We start from the raw sequence: 12,946 nt of genomic DNA, 5'->3' as shown, positions 1-12,946 counted from the left end.
CTTACATTGTGATTTCTGCAATGTGGTGCATAAATTGTCAAGTAAATGAGACGCATCTTTGCCTCCACTGAGTAAAATTATTTCGTTGCAGACCTCCTTTGGGTCTTTTTATTATCACTACGACACACATAGTCCCCAGTTGGTAACATTGATTTCAAGGCCCTCCTAGATGAGAGACTGGCATTCCACTTAATGTCTATGTTCCATGCTGGCATGGATTGGAGAGTTATTAATGTAGAAATATGGTATCATAGCTGCTAACAGTTGAGGGTTGCGTAGTCTAGACGGCGTTTTTAGATTTCATTATTCTCTTTAACCCGGGCAAAGCCGGGTATTTCTGCTAGTTACAAATAAAAATTGTCGGGTTTTCGTGAAATATACGTTGTAGGTGGGCTTGTAAAAAAAGAAGATGGTATGATTGTCTAAAGCTTGTTTGTGTTTCTACACATTGGAAAGGATACTAGTATTGTTCATTTATGTAGTTAGTCAGTAAAGTATTAATTTTAGTGGTAGTAGTAAACTTCAGTCAATCGCTGAGCAAAGCACATAACTCTGTTTGCCCTAGTTTAACCTGGCATAGAAATACAAATTCCATTTGCACTTCACGGTTGAGTGGATAGCCATAGGAAGGGCATCCAGCTGAAAAAACAAATCAACAACTAATCCCTCATAGGTAAACATAAAAAACATGGATATAAAACATTAAAAGTGATATATATTACTTTCTTACCTTTTAATATAAATATATTACTGGTATATATTTCATATATAACATTTAATATATTACTTGTATATATTTTATTTATTCTGATACATATTTGATATCATCATCATTTTAACATCCACTTTTCCATGCTTGCATGGGTTGGACAGTGTTTATTGAGACAGATATTTTACAGCTGGTTGCTATTCCTGTTACCAACTCTCATCTGTTTCCAAGCTAGGTAATATTTTCCCATGTTCAGGCATGTTTTTGCAGGATATTGGAAGTAAATGACACTGCTTGTATAACAGTGATAAGTCATTTTACAATTACCACATGATGTCAAGCTGAGGAGACACAAACATACATACTCTCACATGCTTACGCATATCTTTTATCTTCACTTGTTTCAGCCATTAGACTGCAGCCATGCTGGGTTACCATCTTGAAGAATTTTAGTCAAATGAATTGATCCCAATACTTATTTCTTTTTTTTTTTTTATGCCTGGTACTTATTCTGTTGGTCTCTTTATCCGAACTTCTAGATTATGAGGATGTAAACACACCAGCACCTGTTGTCTAGTGGTCGTGGCAGACAGACACAGACACAAAGACACACACACAAAGACACACACACAAACACACATATATATATATATATGATGGGCTTCTTTCAGTTTCCGTATACCAAATTCATTAACAAGGCTTTAGTCAACCCGGGGCTCATTTACTTCAAAATTAAATATCTAAAGGATGTCTGTGTCGTTAGGTAGTTCACTTCACAACTATATCGTTTTGGGTTCCATTCCATTGCATGGCACCCTGGGTGAATGTCTTTTACTTAAACCTTCAGTTAATTAAAGCCATGCGAGTGAAATTTGATTAGTGGGAATTATAGAAGCTCACTAGAGGCACCATTTTTGTACTTAAGTAGCAGACATAAATCTGTTACTTGGTTTAATACTGTAACCACCACCACCTCCACTATAATCACCACCACCTCCACTATAATCACCATCATCTTCATCTTCAGCAGCAGCTGCTGGCCTTTGATTGTCTTTAGTAGAGTCTGCTCTTGTATGCATTCAACAGCTCTCTGGTCTGAAATCTACCTCCCTTCCTTTGTCCCATCAGTCTCTGAGGTACTGAAAAGGGACAGAGGTACTGTCCTTCCTCTTCTAACCAAGCTTTAACTAACTAAAATCAACTGGAGTCAATTTGTTAAACCTTCTTATGTTTCCTATTTTCAGATTCCATATCATACCTAGGAACAGATAGTGCTACAACATGTCACATTGCAGTTCTAAGGGAGACAGGTTTGTAAATTATTTATATTTAGATCAAAGAATATAATGAATGTGTGTTGAAAGCAGCAAAAGAAATCATTGTTTATCATCATCATCATACTATTTTACTCCATCATTTTACTATTTTCTTGTCTAGCAGTGGTCTGCCCTTGGGTAGGTCCTCTGCATGGAAACCTTCTCCAGCATTCCCTATATGACCTGGGTGTACCTGTACCCTTTCCTGCTACTGTCATGTAGTTTACTGGAACTTCAGTCGCCATGACTAAATGAGATGTATACTGGATTGGTTTCCTGTTGCTTTCTCCAAACAGGTAAGATTTGAACTCAGACTGTAGAGAGGTAGAAGATATACTGTAAAGCATTTCTGCTGATGCACTAACAATTCTGCCGCTCTCCCACTCACAGAACAATGTAAAATGTAGTGTTTTTCTCAAGAACACAAGCGCTGCATAGTCTGGGAATCAAACTCTTGATCTAGTGATTGTGAATGCAATGTCCTAACCACAAAGCCACTTGCCTTCACTTTACTATTTTACAGCCCTGTAAAATGAGATGTTATTCCAGAGTTGTAGCTTCATAAAATTGCACCAAATTCTTACATTGTTTTATATAACTCCAGGAATAAGAATTTTTAAAAATTAAAAATTTTTGAGACAAAAAAATGTTCAAATTACTAAAATGGAAATGTTTCCATAAACTGAAAACAAGAGTATGGTTGGTTAATGCAGGTGGAAGTGAATCACACAAATTGAAAAAAAAAAATTAAAACTGAATCTTGAACATAAAAACTGATATTTAAATTTGAATTGAAAAATCTAATTTTGATTTCATTTTAAATTTGAATTTTTAAAATTTGTCTATTTTGGTTTCCAGTCTTTTAATTTCTTGGAAAGATTTATTTGAAACCAAAAAACAAAATCTGAAACAAGGAAAATGACATTTCTTTTCAAATATATTTGACTAAATCTGAACCAAAAGACATTAATCAGTCGAGTATCTTGTTTCTGTCATTGTCTATCATTTTTTGTACTTACTTTTCAGTATCTATCATTGTCATTATTATTGTGCATCATTATGTGTCATTGTGTGTCATTATCTGTCATTGTGGATCATTGTCATTGCATGCCATTCCACTAACTACTGTGTAGAGATGACGCTAACTACTGTGTTGCAGACATATCTGTATCTGGCCTGGTTATTACAATTTTTTTCTCATATAATGATCCTTCACTTTTTGCTTGTATTCTTTATCTATATTGGAATCTAAGTATTTTCAATAATATATTTCATATTTTGTTTATTTAGGCTCTGGAGCCACCTGTATTGGTCATTTTGATGGGTCAGCTACTTACAAAGGAGTTCATGGAATGTTAAAAAATATAATGGATATTGCTGGATCTGTGACTGGCAGGTGAGTTCTTTGAATTAAGAGGAATTTGGGGTCTTAGAGTACAAAGAAAAAAAATGCTTAGGAATATTTGAGGGCAAAAGCAGAATTCATCATCATCATCATCATCATCATCTTCATCATCATTTATTAACTTGTTGGCATGGGTTGGACAGTTTGACAAAATCAACAAGCCAGAGAGCTGCATTGAGACCTATTGTCAGCTTTGGCATGGTTTCTATGGCTGCATGCCCTTCTCAATGCTAATCACTTTACAGAGTGTTGTAGGTATTTTTGTGGTACTGGCACATGTAAGGTCACCAAGTAATTCACAAGACAAAACCCTTTGAGTGGCAGTATAGTATTGAGGTAAGTGGCTTTGTGCCAGGTGTCGAGAAGTATGATAGCGATATAGCGACAGGTGTCTTGCTATACGGTAGATACATGGCTATCCCAGCTGAAACAAAAAAGATGGTGGTGACAAGGTATCAGGACATACACTCAAGACACAAGATAGTGAATATAAGAGAGAATAAGGGCAAAGAATAAGGGCAAAGAATCAGGAAGATTGGGTAGGTAAGTTTGCAAGAGTGTGAAAGGGAAGTGACAAATGGGGAAGAGGTAAATGTATTGAATAGTGAACATGAGTGGAGGCATAGTTAATTCTGAATATCAGTTTTGGATGGGAAGGTGAAGTAAATAGGAGTAAGTCAGGGAGGAAGAGGTGATAAGTGGCAATATAAATATGACAAAAATGCAGGGTGGTGGAGAGCTGCAGTATAATAGATAGATATATCGGTATCTACAGTCAATCGTTGCGACTATGACTGCTCATGGCTTTGGCATGACTTGATAAGTTTTCTCCAAACTGGCCGTTTTTTTTGCTTGAGTTTGCCATTTATTATGATCAATTCCTTTAACCTCATATTCCCTTTTTGCAGTGTTTTTGGTCTAGGTCTTCCATGGTTTCTCTTCCCTCTTTTCCCTCTTTTCCCTTTGCATAGTTGGGAGTAAAGGAGTTGTCTGGGAGAGAAACCGAAAAAAAAAGCCAGTCATATATATATTTGTATATATGCTTGTCTTTGTACCCCACACCACTTGGCAACCAGTAGTGGTTTGGTTATATCCCTATAACTTAGTGGTTCAATAAAAGAGACCAAGAAAATAAATACCCGAGTTAAAAAGATAAATAATGGAGTCGATTTGTTTGACTAAAACTCTAGCATGGTTGCAATCTAATGACTAAAATAGGTTATGTATATAGAGGATATGAGGAGTTTTTATCAGGATGACTCAATCTAAAAGGTATGTGTTCTGAGTACTCAAATAGGTGTGTCACCAAAATTCTAGTCAGGACAGCGGTTGAAGTTGTGGTTTTGTGATTGTCTTGTTCAAAAAATGGCTGATGGTGGCTTCCCTTTGAGGCAGTAGGTATAGGTTAAAGTAGCAAGGAAAGGCAAACAATTAGGCAATACAGGATAAGGACATTTAATTTCATTTTATTCAATCTAAAAAATGAGTAGTAAAAATAGTACAAACTTTATCAGATTGTACTACTTTTACCACTCATTATGTAGCAAAAGATTTTAGATTGAATTAAATGAAATCAAATGTCCTTGTCCTACCTAGACTAATTGTTTGCCTTTCTTCACTACTTTAACCTATACCTACTGATGTTAAATATATATATATATATATATATATATATATTTGTTTTCTATTTGTTGCAGTATTTCTAAGTGTGCCATTTAAACATATGGTGTTTAGCTTACAAGCTATTTCAATTTGGCTCATTGAATTATTCCAGCTACATCTAGTCATATTTTACTTTCTTTTCCCTTTCCTTAATTACTTCACTTTACTTCTAGTCAATAACCCGTTAACATTCAGATTACTCTGTCAAGTGTTATGCTTACTTATTCACTTCGATTTGAATTAGTCATGCATTGTCTTGTAGCTTTGAAATTTCAATGATGTGAGTGCTTAATTTTAGAGTAATATTGTAGGCTAAGTGTGAGAGACCAGATCTGGCCATTTTGAACATAAGACAAGTTGAATATTTTGCCTTGATACAGCTGCTTTAAATGCTAAAGGGTTAATACAGTTTTCTCTGTATATCTTTCCTACAATAAACACTAAAATGTATAACTCACATTCCCATTCATGTTTAAATAATGTTACCATTTTACAAATGCATCAACATATGTATGTTGCTTGTATAAAGTAATAACAAAGGTTGGTGGGACTCTCTGTAAAAGTGTTATTACAGGAGAATACTTTGCAAGTAATTCCTCTTAGTTGTAAGTTATACAGTTTGAAATGTCATATTTTCTTCAGAGCTAGAGTATTTACATCTAATCTTAATAAAACTGAAACTCTAGAAGATGTTTGTTTATTCCTCAAATATCTCAGAAACAGTATATTTTATCTCACATTTTTTTAACGTATTTATTTTCATACATACTTTATGCAGTGCAGTACGAGGTTTTCTGATATTTGGACATCTATTTATTAATGAAAACAATGAAATACACACACACGCACATCCACACACATACACACACACACACGCACACACCCACATTATTTACCTAAATTCAGTGGAATACATCTCACGCACGCACGCACGCAGGAATGGAGCTGGATACACGTAATTTCGATGTCACATTTGTTGAAAGCATGCAAAATAACCTTGATAAGAAAAAAATTTAACTCGTGAAACTCAGTGTTTTCTGGTGACCCCACAGGTCACAGGTTACATCTTAGTTACATCTAAGTCTATGAAATATCTATCAACTTATGTATCATTAACCTTTTCAATACCAACCTGCCTGAGTCTGCTTATATAGTTCTGTGATACCAAAGTTCATGTTAATTTATGTTCCAAACTCTAGCTTAATAATGATATGGTCGTTTCACTAAATTCTTCATTATTTTAAAATTTAATTGAAATAAAGGATGTATATTTCAACTGAATTATGGTAACAAAAAGGTTAAGTGTGTAACTGATTTTTGACTTTGTCAGAGATGAAGGTAGTGTCATTCAGACTATATTAGTGATAAATGGATTGAAATGGCTTCAGTTAAGAACCAATTTGACCTTTTATCTATAAGATATAGTATGGAGGAAATAGATGAGCCTATAGCCATCACAAATATTCTTAGACCGAAAAGATTGATGCAGTTGGTATCCCTTTTGAATGACATCAAGTTGATGGCTGCATGAAAAATATGAACTGGGATGATATTTGGTGAGGAAGGCCTGGAAACTGTTTAATGCAGACATACTGGTGGTGGTGGTGGTGGCAGTGGTGGCAGTGGGGACACTTTATGTGGGACATGGGGAGGAGAGTCAAGTGAATCTGAGTGCAGATGGCATGAGATCAACCATCTTTTAGAAACAGATATTACTGTATTAGTGCTAGTAGATCAGTCTGAGAAAGGAGACAGCAGTCTGTATATATCCCCACCACTGGGTACTAGAGGGCGTTATTTAGTGACAACATGTAGTAGTAGTAGGAGTAGTGGTGGTGGTGATGGTAGTAGTAGAACAAAGCTGAGAGAGGGGAGCTAGCGGTGTATGAGGTCAGGGCTTGGAGTGTGTTGGTTAGTGACTATTTGTACTAACTATAGTTGTAGAACAGACAGAGAGAAACGACAGCTGGGCTGGTTGGTGGGGGCCAGATATTAGTATGATTATCTAAAAGCTCTATAATATACATACATATATATATTGCTGTATGTGTGTGTGGGTAACTAACTTTGTGTATACAGATGGGTGTAGCTGCATTTGTGTATATGGATGTATGAGTATACATATATACACCAGCATGTAGGTCTGTATAAACTAGGCTTTGGGTAAGGGTATGTATACAGGCATACATGGCGATACATGTGCATGTATTTATATTTCTACAAGTACATATATATGGCTATGTGTGTGTGAGTGTGTGTTTGCGTATATAGAGGGTGCAGTGAATAAACTGTCAATCTATATTATGCAAAAATGAAAATAACACTGACATTTCATTTTATCAGATATATTTACCAAAATTACATAAAAATATCTTGAAATACTAAAGAGTAAATTTATTTAATAAAATCACCATTGGCTTCAATCATGGTCTCTAGACAACATCTGAATCTCCTGCAACTCTTCTGGATAGTCTCCTTGTTTAAGTTGGTGAACGCTGCTGTAATCCTCGCCTTCAGTTCATCTTTGGTGTTACAAGGAGTTTATTGGTCTCTCGCTCAACTACGCCCCACACATAATATCCAAGGAGGTTGCAGTCTGGGGAGTTAGGTGGCCAGATGTTAGGGGTGATGTGGCTACAGAAATTGTCTGACAGCCATGACTGGGTTCTCCTGCTTGTGTGACATGGTGTAGGGTCCTGTTGCCAGACATAGGGTCTTCCAGCAGCCACCCTCTTGACCCAGGGCAGCAGTACTTCCTTCAGGCACTTGATGTTGGCATCTGTGATAAATGGAGGCATAATGCCACCATCACAAGTGATCATTTCAAACACCATGATGTTGACCGGGTGTTTGATTTTTATCACTCTTGGTATATGTCCTCAGACTGACACCCAAACACTCTGAAATGTTGGTATTAGAGCTTCCGGTGTGAATGCCGAGCAGTACAGCACATCATTTCCAAATTTCTGGCAAAGTGAATTGTGTCATGGTGTTGCTTTTCTCACAGATGGTGCCCAACTGACCCTACTATACTGTGTAGTTGACAAAATCAAAACCAAACAATGCGCATGCTCAAAATTAAAAATATAAAATGGTGACAATTTACCCATCGCACCCTCATCATCATCATCATCATCGTTTAACGTCCGCTTTCCATGCTAGCATGGGTTGGACGATTTGACTGAGGACTGGTGAAACCGGATGGCAACACCAGGCTCCAATCTGATTTGGCAGAGTTTCTACAGCTGGATGCCCTTCCTAACGCCAACCACTCCGAGAGTGTAGTGGGTGCTTTTACGTGTCACCCGCATGAAGGCCAGTCAGGCGGTACTGGCAACAGCCACGCTCAAAATGGTGCATTTTATGTGCCACCCTCACAAGAGCCAGTCCAGGGGCACTGGCAACGATCTCGCTCGATATATAATAATAATAATAATAATAATAATAATAATAATAATAATAATAATAATAATAGAAAATTTAGACAAATATGTATAATTAGATTAGTGTTTTTAAATGTTGAGTAGAGCACTGGCACAGTTTAGGCTACCTGTTGTTATCCGTAGTTGTGGTACACTTCTTCAGGTACATTGATAAAGAAGTCTCACTAGAGATTTTTTGTGCTGGCTGTCTTGATGTAAATTGGAATTCACAGAGAATTGATTTCTTCTCTGTCATATTTTTTATGGGGTGGCACATTGTCATGAAGAACTTTATTTTTTATGTTCTCATTATTTGGACTGTGGCCATGTTGGGGCACTACTTTGAAGAATTTTAGCTGAACGAATTGACCCCAGTACTTGTTTTCTGTTTTTCAAAACCTGGTACTTATTCTATCAGACTCTTTTTGCTGAACTGTTAAGTTATGGGGACACAGGTTATCAAGTGGTGTGTTTGTGGGACAAACACAGACACACATGTATGACAGGATTCTTTAAGTTTTCATCTACCAAGTTTATTAAAAGTGGCCTAGGGCTATAGCAGAAGAAATTTGCCCATGCAGTGGGACTGAACCCAGAACCATGTGGTTAGGATGCAAACTACTCACCACACAGTCATGCCTGTGCCTTTACACTTTCTTTACATATAAATAATATCTTATTTTCCAGGTTTGAACTCACATTAGCTGGCGGTTTTAATGATGAAAGAAGAATATCCTCTCAGATTTCTGATGAATTGTTATGTAAGTTCACTTAGAGTATCAAAAACATTTTTGAGTAGTGGTTGTAAGAAAATGTTGTTGTTCATCATAAACATGCGTGTGCACGCATGCACACGCATGCACACACACACACACATCATTAGTTCATTGAGTGCATAGGAAGTCCTTTTATCTTCTGTCCTGCTAACTTACCTGGCATTCAGGGTGAGCACGACCTAATTAACAATGGAGGAGTGTGCACTGAAAGTGTAACTGCTAGAATAAGAATAGGATGGAGAAAGTTGAGAGAGCTTTAACCTTTGTTGGCAACCAAAGGTCTCTCTCTCTCTCTCTCCCCAAGTAAAAGGAGGATTGTATGATGAATGTATATAAACGTCAATAGCACATGGTTGTGAGATGTGGGCCCTGAATGCAGAGGAATGAAGCTGGCATGCTCCTCTGGATGTGCAATGTCAGTGTACACGTGTAACAAAGCAATAGTGTATTGAGAGAGAGGTTAGCCATAAGAGGAGTTCGATGCAGTATGCAAGAGAGAAGACTGCATTGGTTTGGTCATGTGATGTGTGTATGGATGAGGACATTTGCATAAAGAAGTACTGATCACTTAAAGTGGATGGAACTTGTGGAAGAGGGACCTACAGGAAAATATGGGATGAAATATTGATGGTTGCTTTTAAAATGCAGAACCTTATGAAGGAAATGACAAAGACTGAGATATCTGGCACCTTGCTGTACTCAAGAAGATCTGCACATCACAGCAGAGTTAATATCCTAAAACCACCATGGTAAATCTTGTCCATGTGGGGCTCTGGCCCATCAATCTTTCTCCTTCACATTTCATGCCCTAACACCCATTACGTCTCTATCACCTGACAGAAGAATTGGTACTTACTACATTCCTTGGCTTTCTCAGTTATCTTTCTTCTTCGCCCCAAACCACTTCCACCCCCCATTATCTTCCTTTGCCTACTCTCTCCATTAATCACCTCCTTTCTGCACTGCCTCCCCTCTCCATCTTTACCACATACTTACTTACTCTCTCTCTCTTTCTCTCTCTCTCTCTCTCTCTTATATAATAGCAGCTTTAACAAAACTTGCTTCTTTACAGATGAGTTCAACAGCCATCCCCAAGATGTCCATCTCATGTGTGCAACAATCTCAGGTAAAACTATTTGATTTTTCTTTGTCTTTTCTTAATAATTTAGTCTGGAAGAGAGACTATACTCATGGCTTTTGCAGACCCTTCTGATCTAGAGGTGGGGTGCATGGTCATTTTAGAAGAATGATGCATTAGACAGAAAGGATTGTGTATAATCATTAGTGTGGAATCTGAGAGTGAGGCACAGCACAGAATGATGGAAAAAAGAGAAGTGTATCAAAAGTGTATGTGTGGAGGTGATATATAACTAGCTTATTCAGAGGAGCAGAAGCGATTATAGTTGCAGTAGAATAGACAAAGAGAGGAGACACAGTATGATGGTGAGTGAGTTTTGTCTTTGATAATAAGCAATGTGGTAACCTAGTTAATTCAGAGGAGTAGAAGATGTTATAGTAGCTGTAGAATAGGCAGAGAAAGAAGACAGTATAGTCACAGAACCAGAGGTTGTAGTATGTTGACAAATGAATTTTTGACAATCAACTGGATGACCTTCTTTTGGATGTGGTCTGGAATGTCTCTGAGTGTATCAGCAGCACTATCTAAGCTGTTGTTGTACACCTTAGTAGGTCTTACATGCTGTGAATTTTTGTGAGTTTTACATGAACTTATAAAGTATCACCAAACATTCAAAGGTGAAGTATTTGTTCGTCATGAAGAAGGTTAGTTTTTTTGAGGTGCAGTTTTAGTTGTGTTATGTTGGTGTGGGTTACAAAGAAGGATTTGCGAAAGTTAGCGTTTATAGGCTTTGAGTATTTTGGTTGTGTATTGTCTAAGACTAGAACTAAAAGATTGTTACCTGGATTTGTGCAGTGCTTGTATCTGTAATGCTGAAATAAACCAGATTGTCACTGACCCATCAGAGGATTAGGTCTCTGTTCCTGGTGGTAGTGCAGGTTTCATATGAGGTTTCTATTTTGTATGTGAGTGACACCTATATGTGTGAGGTTTGGGAAGAGTTTTCAGCCCAAGAGGTAGTAAATAAAGTCCAGGTAATACATTTAATAGTTTATAATACATGTCTATAATAATTATTTCTAATACCATGTCTTTATCATCCAGACATGAACACTGTTATGAAAGAAGGTACACCTTTCCCTGTAATCTATGGTCTTGGTACGTATATTTATGATGTATATTTATGTGTGTGTGTGTGCACGTATTTCAAATAGTATTTACTCTAATGAGCCAATGAGGGAAACCTCTACATGATTGCATCAAGCCAAATCTCCTTCAAATCACAACTAAAGAACACTAAATATTGTTGTCCTAGATACACTTATACTTACCTGAAAAATATTGAAGATAAAATGGTCATGACTGGAATTTCTTTGATCATAAGCATACTGGATTAAGGTTGACTAGGGCTAAACAATAATAACAAATCATCATCATCATTGTCGTTTAATGTCCACTTTCCATGCTGGCATGGGTCGGACGGTTTGACTGAGGACTGGCGAGACAGAAGGTTGCACCAAGCTCCAATCTGATCTGGCAAAGTTTCTACAGCAGGATGCCCTTTCTAACGCCAACGACTCCGAGAGAGTAGTGGATGCTTTTTACATGCTACCGGCACGAGGGCCAGTTAGGCGGTACTGGCAACAACCACATTCAAATGTTGTTTTTAACGTGCCACTGGCACATGTGCCAGTAAGGCGACATTGACAACGATCATGCTTGAATAGTGCTTTTTACATGCCACCAGCACGGGAGCCAGTCAGCAGCCCTGGCAACAGTCATGCTCAGATGGTGCTTTTAACGTTTCACTGGCACAAGTGCCAATCAGGTGGTACTGTCATCGGCCACTTCAGCGATTTTGATTTCACTTGCCTCAACAGGTCTTCACAAGCAAAGTTTATTGTCCAATGAATGAAGGGTACTCATAAGTGGGCTGGTTATACATCATTGGCATAGGTCACGGGTTATGGTCTCACTTGGCTTGTCAGGTCTTCTCAAGCACAGCATATCTCCAAAGGTCTTGGTCACTAGTCATTGCCTTAGTGAGGCCCAATGTTCAAAGGTTGTGCTTCACCACCTCATCCCAGGTCTCCCTGGGTCTACCTCTTCCACAGGTTCCCTCAACTGCTAGGGCGTGATACTTTTTCACACAGCTGTCCTCATCCATTCGCAACACACGACCTTACCTGTGCAGTCATCTCTCTAGCACACCACATCTGATACTTCTTAAGTCCAACTTTTCTCTCAGAGTGCTTACACTCTGTCATGTATGCACACTGACATTACATATGCAGCAGAGCATACTGGCTTCATTCCTTGCATGCTTACGCATGTCTTCAGCAGTCATGGCCCATGTTTCACTGCGATGTAGCATAGCTGTTCAAACACATGCATTATACAGTCCTTTTACTCTGAGCGAGAGGCCCTTTGTCACCAGCAGAGGTAGGAGCTCTCTGAACTTTGCCCAGGCTATACTAATTCTAGCAGCTACACTTTCAGAACATCCACCCCCGCTACTGACTTGGTCACCTAGGTAACAGAAGCTATCAACTACTTGTAGTTTTTCTCCCTGGAATGT

The 12,946-nt window shown here is 37.9% G+C and overlaps 1 protein-coding gene across 3 annotated transcripts in view; it reads left to right on the top strand.

Annotated features, from left to right (window-relative positions):
- LOC106879332 (protein N-terminal asparagine amidohydrolase) overlaps nucleotides 1-12,946 on the top strand; it is a 30,527-nt gene that overhangs the window by 9,544 nt on the left and 8,037 nt on the right. For all 3 annotated transcript variants that reach the window (XM_014928839.2, XM_014928841.2, XM_052968359.1), the window contains exons 4-8: nucleotides 1,954-2,019; nucleotides 3,316-3,421; nucleotides 9,202-9,275; nucleotides 10,363-10,416; nucleotides 11,473-11,526. In XM_014928839.2, the coding sequence (XP_014784325.1) occupies nucleotides 1,954-2,019; nucleotides 3,316-3,421; nucleotides 9,202-9,275; nucleotides 10,363-10,416; nucleotides 11,473-11,526 (354 nt within the window). The remainder of the gene's footprint in view (nucleotides 1-1,953; nucleotides 2,020-3,315; nucleotides 3,422-9,201; nucleotides 9,276-10,362; nucleotides 10,417-11,472; nucleotides 11,527-12,946) is intronic.

Source organism: Octopus bimaculoides, chromosome 5 (genome assembly GCF_001194135.2).
Source record: "Octopus bimaculoides isolate UCB-OBI-ISO-001 chromosome 5, ASM119413v2, whole genome shotgun sequence".
Taxonomy (NCBI): Eukaryota; Metazoa; Mollusca; class Cephalopoda; order Octopoda; family Octopodidae; genus Octopus; species Octopus bimaculoides.
This window is presented reverse-complemented; position numbering and strand designations above follow the sequence as displayed.